The 24,989-nt window shown below is 45.6% G+C and overlaps 1 protein-coding gene across 2 annotated transcripts in view; it reads right to left on the bottom strand.

Annotated features, from left to right (window-relative positions):
• CORO2B (coronin 2B) overlaps positions 1-24,989 on the bottom strand; it is a 221,930-nt gene that overhangs the window by 5,981 nt on the left and 190,960 nt on the right. For both annotated transcript variants that reach the window (XM_069222915.1, XM_069222916.1), the window contains exons 10-11: positions 9,885-9,975; positions 3,418-3,557 (exon numbers count right to left, since the gene is read on the bottom strand). In XM_069222915.1, coding sequence (XP_069079016.1) covers positions 3,418-3,557; positions 9,885-9,975 — 231 coding nt within the window. The remainder of the gene's footprint in view (positions 1-3,417; positions 3,558-9,884; positions 9,976-24,989) is intronic.

The following is a 24,989-nucleotide window of genomic DNA, read 5'->3' as shown; positions in this document are numbered from 1 at the left end:
CCCAGTGCCACAATACGTAATAACAACAGATGCTTCCATGACAGGGTGGGGAGCACACCTCGATCAACACAGCATACAAGGACAATGGAACGTACATCAAACAAAACTGCATATCAATCACCTAGAACTTCTAGCAGTTTTTCAAGCACTAAAAGCTTTCCAACCAATAATAGTTCACAAATACATTCTCGTCAAAACAGACAACATGACAACAATGTATTATCTAAACAAGCAGGGAGGGACGCACTCCACGCAGTTAAGCCTGCTAGCACAGAAAATTTGGCATTGGGCAATTCACAACCAAATTCGCCTAATTGCACAGTTTATACCAGGGATCCAAAATCAACTCGCAGACAATCTCTCTCGAGATCACCAACAGGTCCACGAATGGGAAATTAACCCCCAAATTCTGAACACTTATTTCAAACTCTGGGGAACACCTCAGATAGACTTGTTTGCGACAAGGGAGAACGCAAAATGCCAAAACTTCGCATCCAGATACCCACACAAACAATCCCAAGGCAATGCCCTATGGATGAACTGGTCAGGGATATTTGCTTACGCTTTTCCTCCTCTCCCTCTCCTTCCTTACCTGGTAAACAAACTCAGTCAAAGCAAACTCAAACTCATATTGATAGCACCAACTTGGGCAAGGCAACCCTGGTACACAACGCTGCTAGACCTATCAGTGGTACCCTGCATCAAATTGCCCAACAGGCCAGATCTGTTGACACAGCACAACCAAAAGATCAGACACCCAGATCCAGCATCGCTGAATCTAGCAATCTGGCTCCTGAAATCCTAGAATTCGGGCACTTACAACTTACCCAAGAATGTATGGAAGTCATAAAACAAGCCAGAAGGCCATCCACCAGGCACTGCTATGCAAGTAAATGGAAGAGGTTTGTTTGCTACTGCCATATTAATCAAATACAACCATTACACACAACTCCAGAACATGTAGTGGGTTACTTGCTTCACTTACAAAAATCTAACCTAGCTTTCTCTTCCATTAAGATTCACCTTGCAGCAATATCTGCATACCTGCAGACTACCTATTCAACTTCCCTATATAAGATACCAGTCATTAAAGCATTCATGGAAGGCCTTAGGAGAATTATACCACCAAGAACACTACCTGTTCCTTCATGGAACCTAAATGTTGTCCTAACTAGACTTATGGGTCCACCTTTTGAACCCATGCACTCCTGCGAAATACAGTTCCTAACCTGGAAGGTGGCATTTCTCATCGCCATTACTTCCCTAAGAAGAGTAAGCGAGATTCAGGCGTTTATAATACAGGAACCTTTTATACAACTACACAAAAATAAAGTCGTCCTAAGGACCAATCCTAAATTTTTGCCAAAGGTTATTTCACCGTTCCATCTAAATCAAACAGTGGAACTTCCAGTGTTCTTTCCACAGCCAGATACCGTAGCTGAAAGGGCACTACATACATTAGATGTCAAAAGAGCATTGATGTATTACATTGACAGAACAAAAAACATCAGAAAGACTAAACAACTCTTTATTGCCTTTCAAAAACCTCACGCAGGAAACCCAATTTCAAAACAAGGTATAGCCAGATGGATAGTTAAATGCATCCAAATCTGCTACCTTAAAGCTAAACGACAGCTGCCCATTACACCAAGGGCACACTCAACCAGAAAGAAAGGTGCTACCATGGCCTTTCTAGGAAACATCCCAATGCAAGAAATATGTAAGGCAGCCACATGGTCTACGCCTCACACATTCACCAAGCACTACTGTGTAGACGTGTTATCCGCACAACAAGCCACAGTAGGTCAAGCCGTATTAAGGACATTATTTCAGACTACTTCCACTCCTACAGGCTGATCCACCGCTTTTGGGGAAATAACTGCTTACTAGTCTATGCAGAACATGCGTATCTACAGCGACAGATGCCATCGAACTGAAAATGTCACTTACCCAGTGTACATCTGTTCGTGGCATCAGTCGCAGTAGATTCGCATGTGCCCACCCGCCTCCCCGGGAGCCTGTAGCAGTTTGGAAGTTACCTCCAATTATTTATATATATATCATCTCAACCTTAAATAGGTGCATACTTAGTCACTCCATTGCATGGGCACTATTACTACAATTCAACTCCTACCTCACCCTCTGCGGGGAAAAACAATCGAAGATGGAGTCGACGCCCATGCGCAATGGAGACAAAAGGAGGAGTCACTCGGTCCCGTGACTCGAAAGACTTCTTCGAAGAAAAACAACTTGTAACACTCCGGCCCAACACCAGATGGCGAGCTATTGCAGAACATGCGAATCTACTGCGACTGATGCCACGAACAGATGTACACTGGGTAAGTGACATTTTCATTATCCTGCAAGTACTGATGCCACAGAGGTTTTTGGATACTGACGTTATAGAGTGAGAAGTTAGATCAGAGGTCTAAGAATACTGAAATGATGTGTTCTCACTGATGCTATAGAGGTCTACTGGTACTGAGGTTAACACAAACAATAATCACAGAGTTTTTCTGTATACTGAGGGAATTCACACTGACCAATAGCATCAGAAGACTAGGTGTACTGAGAAGAGTCGGAGATAACTAATTTCAAAGAAATTTATGGGGGTGTGCAGGGGTCACTAACATCAGATGGCTATGGTTCCTGGGTCTAGGGATCTTTCAATTACCCAACTAATATACCAGCCTTTCATGAACAACTGCTGTTCAAGACAAAAATAAAACCTCTGATGCTACCAATGTGTTCTCTAACAATTAATCTGAAGTTTGGCCTCTAGTCAGGACATAGCAGCAAAGGTAATGTTAACATTTGAGGGACTTGATCACAGAGGTCATTCATATGTTACCCATTGTATGAAAAGGTACAAGCAACCTCACTTTGGGCAGATGTGGTAAATAGAAAGAAAACCATCGAGTACATGCATCCATTAATTGCTAAATGTAGACAAAACTAATGAATGGGTGGCCAGCAAACTTTACCCATCCGGGTCAGCAACTTGATTTTGATGAAATAATCAGAACCACCCATTGGTGGTGCTTTGATGCAGGACTAGGTAAATCACTATGTACACCATATTATGTACTCACAAGAGAATCACAGCCATACGCAAGGCACACAGATCTGCCATGCGTGGATTGTTAGCTTTGTAAGCAAGAGGCCAGGCTTCCAATTCAGAAAGCAAATATAAGGCTAATTTACAAACAATAGAATTGTTTGTAACTGCGTTGGCTTATAGACATGCTCCTTCTGGACAGGGCCTATGCATTAAGCTTACCATCATCTTCATTCCTAATACATCTATTCCTTTGCGTGAGATATCGATGCATCAAAAAAGATGCAAGATGCTTCTACTAAAAACAGAACATTTGGGAGAGGCCTCTTTTGTAGTCATCACCAACATGGAGTGCTCACCTCATTTTCTGTCCTAGGTGGTACATTTTCTAATAGATCAATTCCATTCACCACAACACTCTTCTTGTCTTTAATGGGTGGCTTAAAAATCACTTTCACATCCTTCTTGTAACCTTCTTTTAAAGACATAAGAACGGGATCTGGTGAGTAAAATAAAAAACAGTTAGAGTATGCCTGTTAAGCAGCCCTCCAGGAGAACATTAGGAATGCTCTTCATCAAGAGCAATGAATTATTAAAGATAGTTCAAGATTACAAGTGACATCAATAAAACTTAGCAAATACGTAATGGACATTCAGAGTCAATAGGCCATGCACCGGTGAGACCTCCTTCTGAACTGAATCTTGTCACCATAATATTCACAAGGTTTGCAGTTCAATTACACAGTGATCCTAAACTAAGTACAAGTTACTTTCCTGAAACAATTGCTATACAGTGTCAAACACTTGTTTTGTAGTCTGCTCAAATGCTTAGTCTGTAGTCTGTCAACATTTCTGTAGGCCCTTCCATTAGGTGTGTGTCTGTCTATGACATACCCACCCTCTAACACTGATTCTCCCACTCACTTTACATTTTAGAAGCTACTTGGAGTGAACCTAACATGTATTCCAAGATGGCACAGAAGTAATCATTGCTTGTGATTACAGCAAATATCCACAATGTAGATCCCTCATTAGGTTGACTATGAATTATTACCAACTACTACAGTCACTGCACTGCGTCAAAGGGTTCAAATACAGAAGGGAAGATTTATCAATCTTTCATGCAGCGCAATGTAGCAAGCGACCTTGCTGCCTGAAAGGGAAAGGGCAGGAATGCACTGTGTTTACCATTATATGATGCATTCCTGCCCTTTCCGAGAGCTAGCTTACTTTTGGCTTCCTAGCACCAATGCAGGCACCCATATGTCATGTTGCAAGGGTGCTTGAATTGTAGGCAGAGTTGTTTTGTGCAGGAAGAGACAACTTCCTGCACACAAAACAATCCTCAGAGACATTTTCCTCTTTCTATGAGTGCTGCAGAATGCAGCACATGTAAAAGAGGAAAAAACTAGGCGAAAGAAAGATATTTCTCCTTGCTATGCCTCACCTGGGGAGGTGTAGCATTTTGACACGTTCCTAGGTCTACCACTAATGGTAAATCTGGGAATACAACATAATCCATGAGTGGATGCAAGGGAGCACCCACACCGCATCCCTGGAATGCCTCCCTGCTGCAATGTAATGCAAGGCAGTGATTTGCGCTGCCTTGAGTTACTCTAGATTTATCAAGTCACTCAAGTCCACGCAAGGTGGCCTTGTGTGACATGATAAATCTCATATAGGTTTTTTGGTGCCATTGCGCCCCCTTGTATGGGGCAATGACGATGTAAAACCTTGGTCAATATAGGCCAGAATATACATGTCATGTAGCACACAGCCATCTCAAAGCATGTGAGTTTAATTGTTCTTGAACAGTAATAGATGAAGGCCACTGGAAGCTAACATATTACATGTCAGTCCAAGCTTCCACCCAATTTACAACTTCACACACTGTCTGCTGAAAGCTCCCTATCCAACGTATATATGCACCCTAGATGCCCCACACTGTCTACTCACTTACCTCCACTACTCACACCTTTCTGTTCATATTCCCAGAGCTCCTTGCAGTGCTCCTTGCAGTGTGTGTTCATGGGTCTCAAGGTCTTGAACTGTTTTCGCACTGAAGCTCCTCACACTGCCTATCCATACTACTCATGCTGTCTGCTTATATGACCCAGGAACCTCATCACACTATCCATGTATGCCAACTCTGCTGAAACAGGTGAAGGGAAGCTGCGCTGATTGCTTAGCAGCAACAGGGTAGGAGATTGAATATGTTTCTCTCTAGGTCTGCAATTGTGGAAATCCCACATTACATATGAAGCTTAACTATGTAGAATAGGATATTATCAAATGAAAGACAGTCAGAGTGTGCACTGCAGCTCCTAGGTGCTGCTAGAAGCCTTGTGTGAATATCCTAAAGGCATAGGTGACAAAGTAATTTCCATCCCCAATTACTACCTATGGGTCCACATGAAAACTAATATCTCACTGCATTAATTTGTCTGTGCAGGCATAGAACAGTGAGAAGGTAAGTAACATTTTCCATTCATAGCATGTGTGGCTGCATATGCATGCTCTGCATAGAACGCACAGCAGTGTATCTCCAAAGCAGTGGCTAGTGAGCAGATGATGCAGGTGTTTGAAAATGAATTATTACCACAGTTTTGAAAACTAAAGCCTGCTGATGGGCTTGGATGTGTACACAGAAGTGCTTTGTGCACATGTGTAGAGTTTACCATGCAGCAGCTTTGCAAATGTCTGCTAAACAGGTTTTTAAAAAGGACATGTAGCACCGTTTTTGCATATGGAATGCAATCTGGGGGGCATACTAGTGTGTGCTTGGCCTTCGTAGAACAGGTTTGTATGCATTTGAGATGCCCTCTCGCCCTGCCTGCTGTAGAAATGGGTCCCCCTGGTGAGGCTTAGCAAAGGCTACAAAGAGTTGTTTTATATTACTCATGGACTTAGTCCTGTTGATGTAATACAAGAGCACCCTTTTAACATCTATTGTTTTTAAAGCCCTTTCCGTAATAGTGCCAGAGTGTGGAAAGAAGGAGGACAGCTCAATGGTTTGATTAATGTGAAAGGGTGACATTACCCAGTATAGGAACTTGGGATTAATTCACTCTATCTTTGTGAATTTAAATGAAAGGTTCCTTTATTGTTAAAGCTTGAAATTTACTGGTGCATCTGAGAGTGGCTATTAAGAAGGCCGTGTTCTGTGGCAAGAACTGGAGAATACAGGAGTGTAGTGGTTTAAAGGGTGGACTATGTGAGATCTACGTTTAAGTTCCAGACATCGACTGGGGGTGTTTCAGGAGGTATAAACCTTCTAAAGTCCTCCAGAAAAGCTTTAACCCCAGGTATTTTAAAGAGGGATGTGTGTTGCCTATTTCCATTGTATGCTGCGACTGACAGTGTAGAAAGACGGATGTGTATGGTAATCCAGCTTTTTGAGGGTGAAGCAGTTGCCAAATAATATTCTGAAATGAGACCTTGAAGGCGAGGTCTATGCAGTACTAGACCTTTTCCACTTTGGTGAATAATAGGCATGTGTAGTGAGCATACGCACCGTGCAGAGAATGAGTTTATACTCCTTTGTGAGCTTGAGGCACTGGAATTCTAGTTCCTCAGGTGCCAGATTGCTAGGGTGAACTGTTTAGCATATGTGTGATTTAGCTGGCCCTGATGTTGGATGAAAAGTTCAGTCTCAAGGGCAACTTCTTGTGAAGTCCGATTGACATCTTCAGGGCCTTGGGGTACCGGGGTTGCCTGTCTGAAGTTGGCACCACTAGGATGAGGGTCATGAATAGCAGGCTCATTTTCCTGGCTACCTACAGGATGAATTGGAGAGGTGGAAAAGCTAAAACAAATATTCCATACCAATTTATCCAGAGTGCATTGCCCAAGAGCTCTGGATGCCTTGAGGTGAGATGAAGCTCTGCATTGCATTTTCAGGGGTGGCAAACAAGTTGATGGGCATTGTGCCCCAATGGCTGGGGTACTTGTGAAGGAGATCTAGGCTCAGTTCCCATTCGTGCATTTGTTGATGGGTCCTGTATAGCAGCTCCTCAAAATTGATGTTCATCCCTGGCAAGTGTTTAGCTAACAAGTGTATGTTGCTGCAAATCGCCCAATGGCAAATCTCCAGTACCATAGAAGATAGCTGGGGACAGTGGGTCCCCCCAGCTTCTGGATGTAGTTCATGGCTGTCATGTTATTAATTTTTAGGAGGACTGTTCCCTCCGATGAAGGTGCTGAGGACTAGATGGATGGGCAGTAACTACAGTAATTTGATATTGCACCCTTTGTTGTGGTGTGTAGATACCCTGCACAGTCCTGTGGCTGAAGTAGTCTTTTCAGTTCATGAGTGAAGCATTCATATTACTGGTTTTCTGGGTAAGAGGGTTGAAGAAATGCCTCCTGCTGATCCATCATAGAGTACACTGGGTTTTGGCATTTTGCAACATTTGATCTTCACAGTCACTCTCCACGTGTGACAGTTGCCTCCTGAACCCTTCTTGGATTGGGCCCATATGCAGTTTGGCATTCAGCACAAAGGTGATGCACAATACGATCAGCAACTTCATTATTGTTCTTACAGAAAGAGGACATCCTGTCTGAAAGCAACCTTTGGAATGCCATCACCCTGTCTTGGTTGCGTATGCTTTCCTTGTAACATCATTGAGGGTGGACCCTAGAAATGGCTGAATGTGTTAGGGTTGGAAATGGGATTTTTTTCACATCGAAGGTGAACCCCAGACTGTGGAGTTGGGACACTGCTGTGTAAAGGTGTGCTAGCCATTGTTGTTTGCTGCAGCTTCTAATCAGCCAGTCATCTAGATAGGGGAAGATGTGAATGGCGTTTCTGCGCTGATGTACGGCGATCACTGGCAAAACATTTGTGAAAAGCCTTTGGGAAGTAGTGACTTCAGAGGGTAGTGCCTTGAACTGGTGATGTCTACTTACCATGAAGCGAAGTGGTGAGATGGATGAATATGGATGTGGAAGTAAGTGTCTTTCAGGTCCAACACCAATATAAAGTCACCCTAGTAGAACAGTGGGAGGATGTCCTGTAGGGTGATCATATGGAAATGTTCTGCAGGATGTACTAGTTTAGGGGCCTTAGGTCAAAGATTGGTCTGAAGGAGCCATACTTATTTAGGGTCAGGAAGTAGAGGAGGTACACTCCTTTGCCACATTGTTGTGGGGCACCAGCTCAAAGAGCACCGCAACTCTTACTTGAGCAGTTGAAGGTGTTCACTGCTGTGTACGTGGTGGTGGGGTGTCATGGAACTTGAGGCTGTACCCCCTGTGAATGAAAGCGTACCCGCTGGTCGAAGGTACAGCATCATATTTATGAAATGCTTACATCAGGTGGCTATTAAAGAACTTCAAAGAAATTAATATTTACAGAATGAGCACAGTAATGGGTGCCACTTTCAACATACTCTCAATCTTATCCTATAAAACGTGAACATGACACATTAATACATGTACCACACATGACCCTCTTATAAAGACCAACAGGACCCACACCAATTTTGCCAGTGACATCATGAACTCTGTTGCACCCCTTATCATCCAGCCAGCACCTTCATCCTCCTCCGAGACCTTAACTTTCACCTAGGTGACCACATCAATCCAAACTCTACGGCCCTTCCAGAAAACCTAAAAAGCTTTGGCCTCACACAGCATGTTACTGAACCTACCCACACTGCCTGAAAACAACTGGATCCGTTTTTCTCTTCAATCCAAAACATCACAGTCAACAAGCCAGCAACTATGACCTGGACAGACCACACCATCATCAGTTTCAGTATATCTGTCCTGCACCACTACATAGCTACCACCACCAGAACCTCCAGCTGTACCTGGAAAAGCATCACAGAAGGGGAATTGGCTTCCACCCTCTATACGTACTGGCCCAAGCACACCAGTGACTTGCCAAAAGCCATCGAGCACCTCAACAGCTGGATCACAGCATGAAGCAACAGCCTGGCTCCCTTCAACTGCAACCCAAGGTACACAGAGGAACTCTGGCTGACGAAGTGCAGACACCACAGATATAGAAATCATCAAATCAGCCCTAAGAAGCTTTCACCAGATACAGCAGATACGGAACACCAAGTGCATAGCCCTTGCAGATCTAACTGACGCCAGCGCTAACAGCAGCATAGAAATCTTCGCCATCATCAAAGATTTCACAGTGCCTCCTGCCACCTCTAGCAACATCACACCCTCACAAGACTGTTGCACAAGCTCTCAGACTTCTTCTGTAACAAACCTTTCTGCCTTTTCAATTATCAATCTACTATAGGCAGGGCTAGGCGCACACACATGCTCAGTGCCATGATACCCTTGTGGGTGATAGTGGACTTTAGAATTACACATAACATTATATTACACATGCCACTACCACAAAAGGATGGAAAACCAACTTGATGAAAGTTAAGTTGGAGAAAAACTGACAAATGCCTGATTTAGTGAATGAATTAATTCACGAACCATCAATCAGTCATTTAAAATTTGACAAATAAATCCCAGAGCACCTGTTATTGGATCAAAATCCAAAGGGGAAACATATGAAAAACTTTATGACAATTTCCTAACACCAGGAATTGGCAGGAATAGTTTTACATTTTTTTAAACTAGTAGTGTAAAGTAAACAGGGTAAAGGGAGACAGTTTAAAAGCAGAACGGGGCACATCTATAATGCATTTATTTCAGAAATCTGTCTGAAAATTTAAGGTTAAATTCATCAGTATCGGTTTTTGCTAAGTAGCCATCACATGCACATACCACCTCCCACACTTCCCAATGCTCTAATAGTAGCTGGGCCAATAATGAACATCACACTTCATAAGTAGAATATCCCATTTACCTCTGTTTATGCCGCTCAGCCATTCATCAGGATTGAGGGCTGGCTCAAGTCCAGGAGTCATGGGATAGATATCTTCTTGGTAGGTTTCTGACTGAGGGAGAAGACATTTAATTAGAGTTCTACACCTTGCGAACAAACCAACATACAAAAACACTAGCACTGCAGCAATATATGGTCATTCATGGCAAGCAAATGACAGCACATGAGTCCATGTTTAGGGGAAGACTAGATATAGGGCTGATTCTAACTTTGGAGGACGGTGTTAAACCGTCCCAAAAGTGGCGGATATACCACCTACCGTATTACGAGTTCCATAGGATATAATGGACTCGTAATACGGTAGGTGGTATATCCGCCACTTTTGGGACGGTTTAACACCGTCCTCCAAAGTTAGAATCAGGCCCATAGTCTGGTGAAATATATATTTAGCGGCCAACTGTTAGGAGAAGAATTGCTTTGCTCAGGGTAGTAATGTATTGGTAGGGAGGGGTGTCCCAGCTGACATGCTCCTTGCTCATAAATGATTCAGCCAAGCAGTAGTCATTAGAAGCCGGGGATGATCCCCCCAGGATCATCATAGGCTTTACATGTGACAGAGATCAGAATCATCTTGTCAGGCCGCCTTCAGATGCAACTCAAGCAGAGGACCTGCCCACTCCATGCTCCCCAATGAATTTAGCACCACAAGTTCTGAGGTTCTCACTCTCCTTGTGTCACGCCGCTGGCTCCTGCGGCATCCCCTGGTTGGCCCCCGCGGTGAGGGCTGCGGTCCGTTTCTTGAATCGCTAGGCTTGCTGCAGCCTTTTTTTTTTCTGGCTAAAGGCATATATTATTGTATGCGGTGAGGTCGGAGGCCCAAGGTTGGGCGTCGGGCCTAACCGCTTTCAACGCGCAGAATGGGTGTTCGCTGCGGGGTGTCTGCGCCCTGGCCCTTCACTTACCTGGTGCCCTGATCTAGGGCTCTTCCTTTTGTCTTTTTTCCTTGTGGGGGCATGTTCTCTCCTTCCCAGCATGCAATTCTCATTTTGTTTCCCTGCATGCATCTGTTTCCCTTTCTAAAATGGTGCCTTTTTTCTGCTTTGTTCTATAGCTCCTTTCCAAATCTAAGATGGCGTTCTTGCTTCTTCCTGCATGTCACTTCCTGCTAGGTGGTATATAAGGGGTCACATTCTTGTTCTCTTTGCGTTGCAACACTTCCCTATTCTTTTCCTGGCATTGGAGTTCTGATTTTTGACGTGTCCTTTTTTCTGTTCCAGGGTGTTCCTGTCAAAGAGTTTTTTTCCTTTAGGGGTATTTCCTCTGGGACTCCTTCTGGAGGGCACAGACTGTTGTGGCGTACCATTGTCAGCAGCACCGTGGCTACCGGAAGGGGTCACTCTTACCTCGGCCAGAGCAGGACCTACTAGAACCGAGGTCACACTTCAGCTCCATCGGACCAGGGTGGTAAACGGAAGGTAGATCATGACAGATTGCAACGCCCAAAACACCAGTTTTGGTCAAGGATTATGGAAGACTCTTCGACGGGTGTTGAGGAGACGAGCCAATCGTTACTTCGAACTATTCAACCACAAGCCCAAGAACTGCAACAGCTGGGAAACATCCTTTTTTACGACTTTTTTATTATGAAAGTCGTGGTTAACGAAAGCGTAACAACGCTTTTTTTAACCACGACTTCGTATTTTTGTGCCTTAACTACGTATGTTCTGAACAACGAACATGCGTGGTTAAGGTACAAAGAAGGGAGTTGGCGAAGGTAAGTGGTGGGTTTAGGTTTTGGGGTGGGGTTGGGGGGGTGGGGCGTTTTTGGTTTTGGGGAGGGGGTGGGGGGTTAGGGGGTTTTAGGTTTTGGGGTGGGGTTGGGGGGGTCAGGCGTTTTTGGTTTTGGGGAGGGGGTGGGGGTTAGGGGGTTTTAGGTTTGGGGTGGGGTTGGGGGAGGTGGGGCGTTTTTGGTTTTGGGGAGGGGGTGGGAGGGCAGGGGGTTTTAGGTTTTGGGCTGGGGTTGGGGGGGTGGGGCGTTTTTGGTTTTGGGGAGTGGGTGGGGGGTCAGGGGGTTTTAGGTTTTGGGGTGGGGTTGGGGGGTGGGGCGTTTGTGGTTTTGGGGAGTGGGTGGGGGGTCAGGGGGTTTTAGGTTTTGGGGTGGGGCGTTTTTGGTTTTAGGGAGTGGGTGGGGGTCAGGGGTTTTTAGGTTTTAGGGTGGGGTTGGGGGGGTGGGGCGTTTTTGGTTTTGGGGAGTGGGTGGGGGGTCAGGGGGTTTTAGGTTTTGGGGTAGGGTTGGGGGGGGTGGGGTGAGGGATGTTGGGTGAATGGTGCCTATTGCTAATGATTTTATCAGGAATGCCTTTACAACGAAATATCGTTGTTAAGGCATTCGTGGTAAAATCATTAGTAGTAAGGACGAGGTCGGTGTTCCGACCTCGTTGTTAAGGTTAGTCGTTATTTTTAATTCGGTGTTCCGTCATATAATCGCAACAGCTACGAGCTGGAAATGCAGCTTTACGACAAGCCCTGGTCTCCCGAACCACAGATGTCCCCACCCTCTCTGCAACTACACCTCGTTTTTCTGGGGATCCCAACAAATTATGAGAATTCCTTGATGCCCTTATGGTTTTTTTGCATTTCAACCTTCGTAATTTATGCAATATAAGACTAAGGTAGGATACCTGATCAGTGCCCTGTCTGGTCGGCCTTAGCTTGGGCAACTCCTTTGGTAGCCACAAATGTTTCCCTGTTGTCTGACTACACTGCCTTTGTTGCTGCCTTTAAGCAAATGTTTGAATGTCCCGGACTTGAGGCTTCTGCAGAAGAAGTCTTATGTGACATCCAACAGGGTAGCCAGGACGTCTTACAATATATCACACGTTTCAGGCAATTGGCAGCTGAAACCACTTGGGTAGAACGCACCCTTGTTACCCTTTTTCGGAGGGGTCTTCGGGATGAAATAAAGGACGAACTAGTGCACTCCTCTAGAATGGAAGACATGATAGGATTTAATGGTCTTACCACTCTTCATAGAATATTGCCTTAATGAACGTAGGATGGAAAAGAGCAAGAGTCATGTAACATCACATTCAGGAACCTCAGGTACAATCACTCATCGTCCCGAAGAAAGTCGACCTGAGTCTCGAGGAACTACAGATGAGGAACCTATGCAAATCGACACAGCCTCTGGACCCTTAACTATTAGTGAACGTGAAACCAGACGGCAGAAAGGACTGTGGCTTTACTGTGGTGCTTCTGGTCATTTGATTCGTACATGCCCCATTCGTCCTTCAAAGTCTTTGGGAAACGCTAACTCCCGTCCTCTGTGAGAAGGGAGGGGAGGGATGTTCTCAGATACCTCCTATTTGTTCTTCCAAAGAAGAAATAACAGCCCTCTTCCTTTTGCCTATTACATTACAGTCACCTGACAGCAGGGAAGAAAGAGCATTAGCATTGTTGGATTGTGGAGCCAGTGAAATATACCTTGATGAGACATGGGCTAATGAAAAGAAAATCCCTCTAATACCTAAAGACATACCGGTGCAGGTTAATACGGTTGATGGATCTCTTCTAGCTTCAGGACCTGTCACTAATACTACTCTTACCTTATGTTTACAGTTTGGGAAACATCAGAAATATGTCTCCTTTGATCTGATTTCTTCACTGAATCATGTCATAATTCTAGGTATACCTTGGCTAACACAACACAATCCCTATATCAATTTTGAAACCAGAACTATCTTGCTTTCTTCCCAATTCTGTCAACATCATTGCTTTCTATCAGGAACTTACTGGTCACCAAACTGCATGCCTTTGACACAAAAAGAAGTGGGTTGTTCCATCAACTCTAATCAAGGGGTCCCCAGTCATTACCTGGAATATGCAGACGTGTTTCAGAAACCTGAAAGACCAGTGCTGCCACCACATAGAGAATATGATTGTGCCATTCCCTTAGAAACTGGTACCGTAGTACCCTTTGGAAGAATGTACTCACTTACTGAGCCCGAAAAGAAGATACTCAAGGACTATCTGGAAGAAAACTTACAGAGCGGTTGATTGCTCCTTCTACTTCACCTGCTGGGGCTCCCCTCTTTTTTGTGCCAAAGAAGACGATGGATCCACGCCCCTATATAGACTTTTGCGGGCTCAATGAGATCACTATTAAGGAGCGGTACCCTCTACCCCTCATAAAAGATATTCTAGAAGCAGTAGGAGGAGAAAAGACATTTACCAAGTTGGATCTTAGGGGAGCCTACCATCTTCTACGAATTAAAGAAGGTGATGAATGAAAGACGGCCTTCCAAACCCCTTTTGGTCATTATGAATATCGTGTAATGCGTTTTGGGCTAACCAACGTCCCCTCTATTTTTCAAAGGTTTATGGACTCAGTGTTTTCTGACCTTTTGAACTGAGAAAATGTACATAAAGTTAATCATACACCATAGCTGCTAGGCATCTGTTTATCTTTATTATGTTGCCATGTGCTCGACAAACCTCCTGAACTTTGATGATTGACCTTGTGCTCGCAGCCTTGGGCTGCAATCTGCTTATCGCTGCCATATTACTTTTTCCAATTACAGTTCAGAGAATTGTCGTGCTTAATCAGTAACTGCCAGAACAAGTTTGTACAGGTTGTTGCCACCTCCTGCCAGCTGCATCTGTACCTTCTCCCACCACACGTGTATCCCTGAAATATTCTGAAGGCTGCAGAGGACCTTGATACGATAGGGGTGGAGTTGTCCTCTGACTAAGCAGTTTTGTGTGTATATAAGGTTGGGTGCCCCAGAGTGAAGGGGCAGCCTCCGTAGGATAGTCACTTGACTGTCCTGGGACTCTGTATTAGCTCGAGCTATTATCCATGTAATAAACTTCTCTTTATTCCTCCAGTTGGTGACTCCGTCTGATTTGTGAACTCTCTGCTAAATTGACCCTGAGGACATAAAGGGTGTCCCTCCACCACTGGGAAGGAGACCCCAGGTGGGGGTCAAATCTTTCCTGGTTCCTCAGTTGGCGCCCGAACAGGGACCCGAGTCAGGCATTCAGGGGACCGACCAGGTGACGGAGGACTCATGATTGAATTTCCAAGGGAGGCGCCCCACACCAGATTCTGAGCTTCGTTCTCTGTCGTGGACCTGCGGATCTCCACTGTGTGTCTTCCAGCCGGCTCGACTTCTCCTGGCGCTGTCTGTATTGGGGCTCTGTTTTCCGTGAACTACTGGAGTCTCCAACTGTTGGACTATAACAGAAGTGTCAGGTAAGGACGGGAGTTGAAAGATTCCTGTCTAAAAATAGGTCTGTGAGTATTGTACGGTTTCTATCACTCTTTGCAAAGACCGACGTCAGTGGTAAGACTGACCTCAGTTGTCATTTAAGTATATAGGAAGCAAAAGGCATATTTGCCACTCATTTGGTGTATTCAAACCACTGATGTAAGATTATTTTTTTTATTTTTTTAATATACTGGAAGAATGCCAGCGTTCAGTTGTTTCAGGAAATTGTGTTGTTGTCTTTGCAGTAGGGACTCCCGTCTGTAGGAAACATGCCCCGCTCCTCCGGCCGGGACTCCGAATTATGATATATATGTTAAATATGGCATAGGTCCGATTATTTGGTCTGATATATGGAGAAAAATAACCAAAGGTAGTTCTGATTCACAATGGCCTATTTACTGGACATTTGATAAAGATAAATTAGACTATTTACAGGAATGTTTGTTTGTGACAAAAAGTAGACCAGGGATGTTTGATTCACTACAGACTTGGCAGAAAGAAGCAGACCAAAGACGTAGGAAGGCAGAGAAAGAATTACAGAGACATAAGACCAGGACGGTGACTGAAAAGGTATATGACTCTGACATAGCTGAACATCAACAGAAAATTTTAGAACATGACCGAAGGCTTCACTTACAAACTGATAAGTGTTACCCTTCCAGGACAGTAGTGGATAAGCCAGAAGAGGAAGACCCCCTTTTAAACAATATGTTAGATAAGCCCCCGTTATATACTCCACCAATATATCCTACACTACATCCTCAACCTGCTCCAGGTGACCCTATTGTGCCACCCCCGGTTGGATCTCAGGCGAGTGCTCCGCCACCCACCACCACCCCTCCTGTCACCAGACCTATAGAGGATACACCTGCCCGACTGTACCCACCCCTCGACTGGCCCCCGTTTGGCCCACCCCTGACTCCTGTCTGGACACCACACATACCCCCCGTCCCATGACCCCGCGAAAGCGCACCCTGCGCGGACATTTGTTCTCTAATTCACAAGAGGAAGATGTCATTGGAGAAATGACTCGGAGGTGGATGACTAATTGCAATGAATATGGGGTCAGGGACATTTTCCACACTATGAAACAATGGGATAGTTTAGTTCAGTTACATGCAGCTACCCTTATGTGCAACATTATAATACAAGAATATGAGGATGATGGTTCCTCAGCTCCCGCGGGACTGGTGGACCTCTGAAAACACTCCTCTACTGGGCTGCCGTTTGGTTCTGGTCTACATGATTATGTTGTTACTCTTCTTGTATATAGGGACCGCCTGTGGACATGTAGCCCTTCTATAAGGGCATCCATGTTTCCCATGAGAGAGGTTCCGCCGGTTTGGCGAGAACCGGTGACGGGTGACCCTGGCCAAGTTATTACCGCAGGGCATTTTCAACAAATGTAGGTACACACCCCATGGAAATGATCTGAAACATATACCCTAAAAGCCGCCTTACCTGACCCCCGTAAGAACCCTGCAGGATATTATAAAGAATTGCAACAAATTCTTGAATCATGTACTATGACGTTGTCCGATATTGACATGTTAATGGCAGCAGTAGTTCCGCAGGAAGTATGGTCAAAAATACGGAGGCACGACCATGCTGAACTAGGGGGCACGTGGGACCAATTGCAAGCAGCAGAAAGAGACAGGGTTGGGGGAGCGAAACCAGACCCACTTATATTGGCTCTCCCACTGCGTATTTTGGATTTAATGAAGACCATACTTGCACCACACAGGATAAATTGTGATAAATTGGCCGCCTGTAAACAGAAAAAGGACGAGGGTGTTTCAGACTTTTATACAAGGTTTGAGGGTGTCTTTTCTGATTACAGCGGCCAAGACATGACTACTGAAGGGGGGATAAGACTCTTTGTTGACAAATGCGTGGACAATTTATTACCAGACATAAAGGGAAAATTTAAATTGTGTGAAAGCACGTGGCCGGTCTCTACTGCCACTGGAATACTGACAATGGCCCAATATTATGAGAACAGGGAGATAGAAGAACAAGAAAAGAACGAAAAAAAACGAAGGAGTTGAAAACAAAGGTGTTATTTCAGCAGGCCTACCCTCAGCCCCGTCAACAGCAGTCCAGATCAAGGTCACAAGGACCTCCCAATGACAGAAGGCAGTCCCAACGCCCTCCCCGTTCTTCCCTCTCCTACAATCAGTGCGCCTATTGCAAGCAAAAGGGCCACTGGAAGAATGACTGCCCCAATAAGGACAACTCCACAGGCCGCCCCATGCCCCTACCGCAACAGGACTACAGACCACACGGTAGGTCTGGTCCTGTAGACAGACCCCGCCAGCAGGCCCCTTCACGGTCCCACAGTACCCCCCGCCCGAATTATTTTGATGCTTCATCCCAGCGTCAATATTTTAATGATGACTATGATGCGTATGAAGGTCAGGGGTCCTCCTTTGACTAGGACAGCCTTCGACAGAGGGGGGTGGGACCAGTTTCTATTCCTGTTAGGCAGAATGGCCCTCATGTTGAGGTACAATTAGACGGTACTCCACATTATTTTTTGGTAGATACTGGGGCCACCAAAAGTTCTGTTAAACAGGAAGAGGTCCAAGGGGTCCCTCTGTCTGGCAATATTAATGTCTCTATGGGTTTTTCTGGTGTTCCGGTGGCTAACCCTGTCTCCCAGCCACTGCCTGTTGCTATAGGTCCTTACACCATTAGCTCCCCTCTCATTCTTACTTCGGCCTGTAGTGAGAATTTATTGGGTTTGGACTTATTAAAGAAATTGTAGGCCACCATTTATTGCTCTCCGGATGGAGTTCATATCACTCTAGGTCCAAATATTTCCCCGTCACAATTTTTGTCAAAACCACTTCCACCCGAACTTCGAGATTTGCCAGACATTTTATGGGCCACACATAAGGACGATGTTGGATGTCTGGACATACCACCGTATGTCATACGCTTGAAAGCCAATGCCAAATTGCCTCGTCTTCCCCAATACAAACTATCCCAACACATTGAACAACAACTCAAAAATATTGTTACCCAGTTGATTGATTTGGGTGTCATTGAAAAACGCGTGGTAATGATTGTAACAGTCCTGTCCTTCCTGTTCATAAAAAATTATCTGATGGCACCGCGTCTCCAGGACTCCGATTTGTTATTGATTTACGGGCGGTCAATAAGATTGTAATACCCCAGTTCCCTGTTGTTCCTGACATTATGACATTATTAACAATGATACCTGCCTCCGCTACTTGGTTCTCTGTTATCGATCTTAAGAATGCATTCTTTAGCATTCCCATTCATCCAGATAGTAGACACCTCTTTGGGTTTTCACTGGGTGGTCGCAGTTTCCGGTTCTGTCGCGCTCCACAGGGCTATACTGAATCGCCTAGCATTTTTAGCCAGGCCCTCAAGGGTCAATTAGATGCCCTTGTTTTTTCTTGCTCCTCGACGCTGGTTCAATATGTGGATGACCTTTTAATAGCATCCACTTCAGAACAAAATTGTAAAACAGATATGTAAGGAAATGCCTCCTTGGCATGGTTACCCCCTGACTTTTTGCCTTTGCTGATGCTATGTTTTGAATTGAAAGTGTGCTGAGGCCTGCTAACTAGGCCCCAGCACCAGTGTTCTTTCCCTAACCTGTACTTTTGATTCCCCAATTGGCACACCCTGGCATCCAGATAAGTCCCTTGTAAGTGGTACCCCTGGTACCAAGGGCCCTGATGCCAAGGAAGGTCTCTAAGGGCTGCAGCATGTCTTATGCCACCCTGGAGACCCCTCACTCAGCACAGACACACTGCTTGCCAGCTTGTGTGTGCTGGTGAGAACAAAACGAGTAAGTCGACATGGCACTCCCCTCAGGGTGCCATGCCAGCCTCTCACTGCCTATGCAGATATAGATAAGTCACCCCTCTAGTAGGCCTTACAGCCCTAAGGCAGGGTGCACTATACCATAGGTGAGGGCACCAGTGCATGAGCACTGTGCCCCTACAGTGTCTAAGCAATACCTTAGATATTGTAAGTGCAGGGTAGCCATAAGAGTATATGGTCTGGGAGTCTGTTTTACACGAACTCCACAGCACCATAATGGCTACACTGAAAACTGGGAAGTTTGGTATCAAACTTCTCAGCACAATAAATGCACACTGATGCCAGTGTACATTTTATTGTAAACTACACCCCAGAGGGCACCTTAGAGGTGCCCCCTGAAACCTTAACCGACTATCTGTGTAGGCTGACTGGTTCCAGCAGCCTGCCACACTAGAGACATGTTGCTGGCCCCATGGGGAGAGTGCCTTTGTCACTCTGAGGCCAGTAACAAAGCCTGCACTGGGTGGAGATGCTAACACCTCCCCCAGGCAGGAGCTGTAACACCTGGCGGTGAGCCTCAAAGGCTCACCCCTTTGTCACAGCACCGCAGGACACTCCAGCTAGTGGAGTTGCCCGCCCCCTCCGGCCACGGCCCCCACTTTTGGCGGCAAGGCCGGAGGAAACAAAGAAAACAACAAGGAGGAGTCACTGGCCAGTCAGGACAGCCCCTAAGGTGTCCTGAGCTGAGGTGACTCTAACTTTTAGAAATCCTCCATCTTGCAGATGGAGGATTCCCCCAATAGGATTAGGGATGTGACCCCCTCCCCTTGGGAGGAGGCACAAAGAGGTTGTACTCACCCTCAGGGCTAGTAGCCATTGGCTACTAACCCCCAGACCTAAACATGCCCTTAAATTTAGTATTTAAGGGCTTCCCTGAACCTAAGAATTTAGATTCCTGCCACTTACCTGAAGAAGAAGACTGCTGAGCTGAAAAACCCCTGCAGAGGAAGAACAGAAGACACCAACTGCTTTGGCCCCAGTCCTACCGGCCTGTCTCCTGCCTTCCAAAAGAAACCTGCTCCAGCGACGCTTTCCAAGGAACCAGCGACCTCTGAATCCTCTGAGGACTGCCCTGCTTCAAGAAAGACAAGAAACTCCCGAGGACAGCGGCACTGCTCCACAAGAACTGCAACTTTGTTTCAAGGAGCAGATTTAAAGACCCCTGCAACTCCCCGCAAGAAGCGTGAGACTTGCAACACTGCACCCGGCGACCCCGACTCGACTGGTGGAGAAACAACCCTTCAGGGAGGACCCTCCGGTGACTCTACGACTGTGAGTAACCAAAGTTGTCCCCCCTGACCCCCCACAGAGACGCCTGCAGAGGGAATCCCCAGGCTCCCCCTGACCGCGACTGTCTGAATTCCATTTCCCGACGGCTGGAAAAGACCCTGCACCCGCAGCCCCCAGCACCTAAAGGAACGGAACTCCTGTGCAGGAGTGACCCCCAGGAAGCCCTCTCCCTTGCCCAGGTGGTGGCTACCCCGAGGAGCCCCCCCCTTGCCTGCCTGCGACGCTAAAGAGATCCCTTGATCTCTCATTGAAAACCATTACAAACCCGACGCGTGGTTGCACACTGCACCCGGCCGCCCCCGCGCTGCTGAGGGTGTACTTTTTGTGCTGACTTGTGTCCCCTCCGGTGCCCTACAAAACCCCCCTGGTCTGCCCTCCGAAGACGCGGGTACTTACCTGCTGGCAGACTGGAACCGGGGCACCCCCTTCTCTCCATTGAAGCCTATGTGTTTTGGGCACCTCTTTGACCTTTGCACTTGACCGGCCCTGAGCTGCTGGTGTGATAACTTTGGGGTTGCTCTGAACCCCCAACGGTGGGCTACCTTGGACCAAAAACTGAAACCTGTAAGTGACTTACTTACCTGTTAAAACTAACATTACTTTACCTCCCCCAGGAACTGTGAAAATTGCACTGTGTCCACTTTTAAAAGAGCTTATTGTGTTTTATGAAAAAAGTATACATGCTAATGTAATGATTTAAAGTTCCTAAAGTACTTACCTGCAATACCTTTCAAATGAGATATTATATGTAGAATGTGAACCTGTGGTTCTTAAAATAAACTAAGAAAATATATTTTTCTATAACAAAACCTATTGGCTGGATTTGTCTCTGAGTGTGTGTTCCTCATTTATTGCCTGTGTGTATGTACAACAAATGCTTAACACTACTCCTTTGATAAGCCTACTGCTCGACCACACTACCACAAAATAGAGCATTAGTATTATCTCTTTTTGCCACTATCTTACCTCTAAGGGGAACCCTTGGACTCTGTGCATGCTATTCCTTACTTTGAAATAGCACATACAGAGCCAACTTCCTACAAGATACTGTAGCCTTATTGAAACATTTAGCACACCATCACCATAAGGTCTCCCTCTCCAAATTGCAATATTGTAGACAGGAGGTTATATACCTAGGACACCTCCTGTCTAAGGAGGGACGTACGTTAACGGCTGAGAGAATACAAGCTATACGAGACATCCCGGTTCCAAAGACACAGAGAGAGGTTAGGGCCTTTATAGGTATTACCTCCTTCTGTCGTCAATGGATTCCTAATTATTCTCTTTTGATAAAACCATTTTTGCATCTCACCCACAAAGATTGTCCTGAAAAGATTGAATGGAATGATGATTTTCAGTCTGGTTTTGATGAATTGGAAAATACACTCTGCACAGCACCTGTACTGGGTACGCCTGATTATCGTAAAGATTTTCAGTTATATGTGAGCGAGAGAAATGGATGTTCACTATCAGTGTTAACCCAAGAGCATGCTTATTTTTCAGCCCTACTGGATCCAGTGGCCCGTGCACTCCCGAGCTGTCTACGGGCAGTAGCCGCTGCAGCGGTCGCAGTGCGCCAGTCGGCCGGGATAGTCATGGATTCACCCCTCACCCTGTTGGTCCCACACACTGTTGACGCACTATTAAACAAAACAAAAACACAGCATCTTACTAATGCACGATTAACTACTTATGAACTGACACTTTTAGCTAGTCATATAACATTAAAAAGGTGCAACACGCTCAATCCTGCCACTTTATTGCCAATTACTGAAAAAACTGAAGATTCTTATGACGACATACATGACTGCATTCTCCGGACGGAGGATGAAGCAAAAGGGAGAGTGGACTTACAGGACACTCCACTGAAAGACCCTGATGGCATATTATACGTAGATGGCTCATGCATCAAGCTACCTGATGGCACTACCTGTGCAGCCTATGCAGTTACAACAGCTACCACTGTAGTTGAAACAGCTAGAATACCACATAACTCTGCTCAGGCCGCAGAATTAATAGCTCTAACACGAGCCTGTGAGTTAAGTAAAGGACTTAGGGGGTTATTCTAACTTTGGAGGAGGTGTTAATCCGTCCCAAAAGTGACGGATTTACCACCAGCCGTATTACGAGTCCATTATATCCTATGGAACTCGTAATACGGCTGGTGGTATATCTGTCACTTTACCGTCACTTTTGGGACGGATTAACACTCCTCCAAAGTTAGAATAACCCCCTTGGGGCCTGATTACAACTTTGGAGGACGGTGTTAAACCGCCCCAAAAGTGGTGGATATACCACCTACCGTATTACGAGTCCATTATATCCTATGGAACTCGTAATATGGTAGGTGGTATATCCGTCACTTTTGGGACGGTTTAACACCGTCCTCCAAAGTTGTAATCAGGCCCTTAATGTGAATGTTTACACGGACAGTCAGTATGCATTTGGCGTAGCACACAATTTTGGTCGCTTGTGGGCAGAACGAGGATTCCTCACTTCACATGGGACACGTATTCAACATGGGACCCTTATAACTAACTTACTTTCTGCCCTGGCATTGCCCAAAACAATGGCTATCATGAAGTGTAGTGCACACAAAAAGGTGACAGATGAAACTGGACGGGGCAACGCCCTAGCCGATCAGACAGCAAAAGATACAGCGCATGCAAAGACAGGACACATGCATGTGGTAGATAGTACAGAGAAGGTTCGTCCCCATGAAATATTTGGGAACACGGTAGAGAGTGTCAGGAAGATACGGGATGAGGCAACTGAACAGGAGAGAAAGGAATGGGAAGAAGGGAATGCCCAGTTAGATGAAAATAAGCTGTGCTGGACAGATCTGTCACAGAGGGAAAGATGGATGTTACCCGATGCATTCGTGCTGCCAGTAGTGACTATGGCCCATGGTCCTGCACACGTTAGTGCAAAAAGTATCTGTGATTTGCTTGATCCGGTTTGGTCTAATAAAAATATCAGAAGAGTAGCTGACCAACTGGTTCAATCCTGCATGATTTGTTTACAACATAATATAGGGAAGGGTGCCTCAGTCCCCGCTGGGCATTTTTTCCCACCAACGTATCCCTTTGAAGTACTACAAATGGATTATATTGAGATGGAAAGGTGTAATAACTTGAAATATGTCCTAGTTGTGGTCTGTATGTTTAGTAAGTGGGTAGAAGCTTACCCTACTAAAGATAATACTGCCCTTACCACCGCAAAGGTACTTCTGAAGGAGTTCTTCCCACGGTTTGGGGTCCCAAGGTGTGTCTGGTCAGATAATGGGAGTCATTTTGTAGGGCAGGTGATGAAAAGGGTGTGTGAAGCGTTGGGCGAGAAGTTTCATGCAGCTAACCACCCCCAGTCAGCAGGGCTAGTTGAAAAATATAATGGCACACTTAAATTGAAGATGTCAAAAATATGCGCAGAACGCAGTATACGGTGGCCGGATGCGTTGCCCCTGGCTTTAATGTCTGTCAGGATGACGCCTCACTCTAGATCAGGGTTGTCACCCCATGAGATAGTGATGGGTAGGCCAGCAAATGTCTGGGGGGTCCCTCGACCTCACAAGTACTCAGAACTAGAACATCCTGTTTTGATGGACTATTTAAATGAACTCACTAATTCTTTGCGTTCTATTCACCAACAGGTGCGTGAAGCACTCCCATCTGTATCCACTGATCCAGGCCACAAGATACTACCTGGAGACTGGGTCCTCACAAAGAATTTCCAGCGGAAAAAGAGTCTCGAACCTCGATGGAAAGGTCCGCGACAGGTCCTCCTTGCTACTTGAACAGCAGTTAAAGTCGAGGGAGCTAAGAATTGGATACATGCATCCCACTGTAAGAAAGTACCCCTACTCGTACCCTCTGATGAAATAAAAAGTGGTGACAACCCTACGACTGAAGACAGTTTCAGCAACACTACGCGGAGTGATAAAGAACAGAACGACAGTGTGCTGCAGGAGGTTCCCTCAGATTTAGGTCACACTGAACAATTGTTTCCTGACCATACCATACCACAGTCCACAAGATACGATTTCCGCCCACGAAAATAAGAAAATGAACAATGAACTGATTGCTTGTCCCCTGTATTAAGTCTGACGATAGCTGCAGGGCCGTGATTATGACTGTCGGGGCGGACCAGAGTGTGTCAATAGGACTGCTGGAATCAGCCTACAGTGAAGCAACCACCAGTCACAGGCAGCACCTAGGTTGGACTGAACTGCTAGTGGGACAAGCAATAAAGAGAAATGGATGTTATACAAGAAGACAAGAGGAAAAATAAGAAATTAAGTAATTTAAAAAGACTATTAGGCCCACGTATCGCTTGTCTCACCATAACTATACTATTTTTGATACTTTTGTCCTGCATTGGGTGGGTAATACATGATTCTGACTCAGAGGTCTCACCAACTACGCCACTGCCTCCAGAACACAGCCATGTTTCCTTACCACCCCATGAGGAAGGACGACGTAAGGAATATGAAAACAATACCTTCATATCTATGTTACATCAACATCAGCTGGCTGTAAACAGAACAAATTGTTGGATATGTGGCTGGCTACCAAGTTCTGTGCAAAAAGGTTGCCATATATTTCATTACCTTTTTCTTTTGATGGCTCCTGCAGCGCCTGGTATGAACTATCAGCCATTTGGGCTACCTCAATGGATGCTACTAATTCCGGACTATTGGTCACCCACCTAT

Source organism: Pleurodeles waltl, chromosome 3_1 (genome assembly GCF_031143425.1).
Source record: "Pleurodeles waltl isolate 20211129_DDA chromosome 3_1, aPleWal1.hap1.20221129, whole genome shotgun sequence".
Classification (NCBI taxonomy): Eukaryota; Metazoa; Chordata; class Amphibia; order Caudata; family Salamandridae; genus Pleurodeles; species Pleurodeles waltl.
Note: the sequence above shows the minus strand (reverse complement) of the source record. Positions and strands in the feature narration are given on the sequence as shown.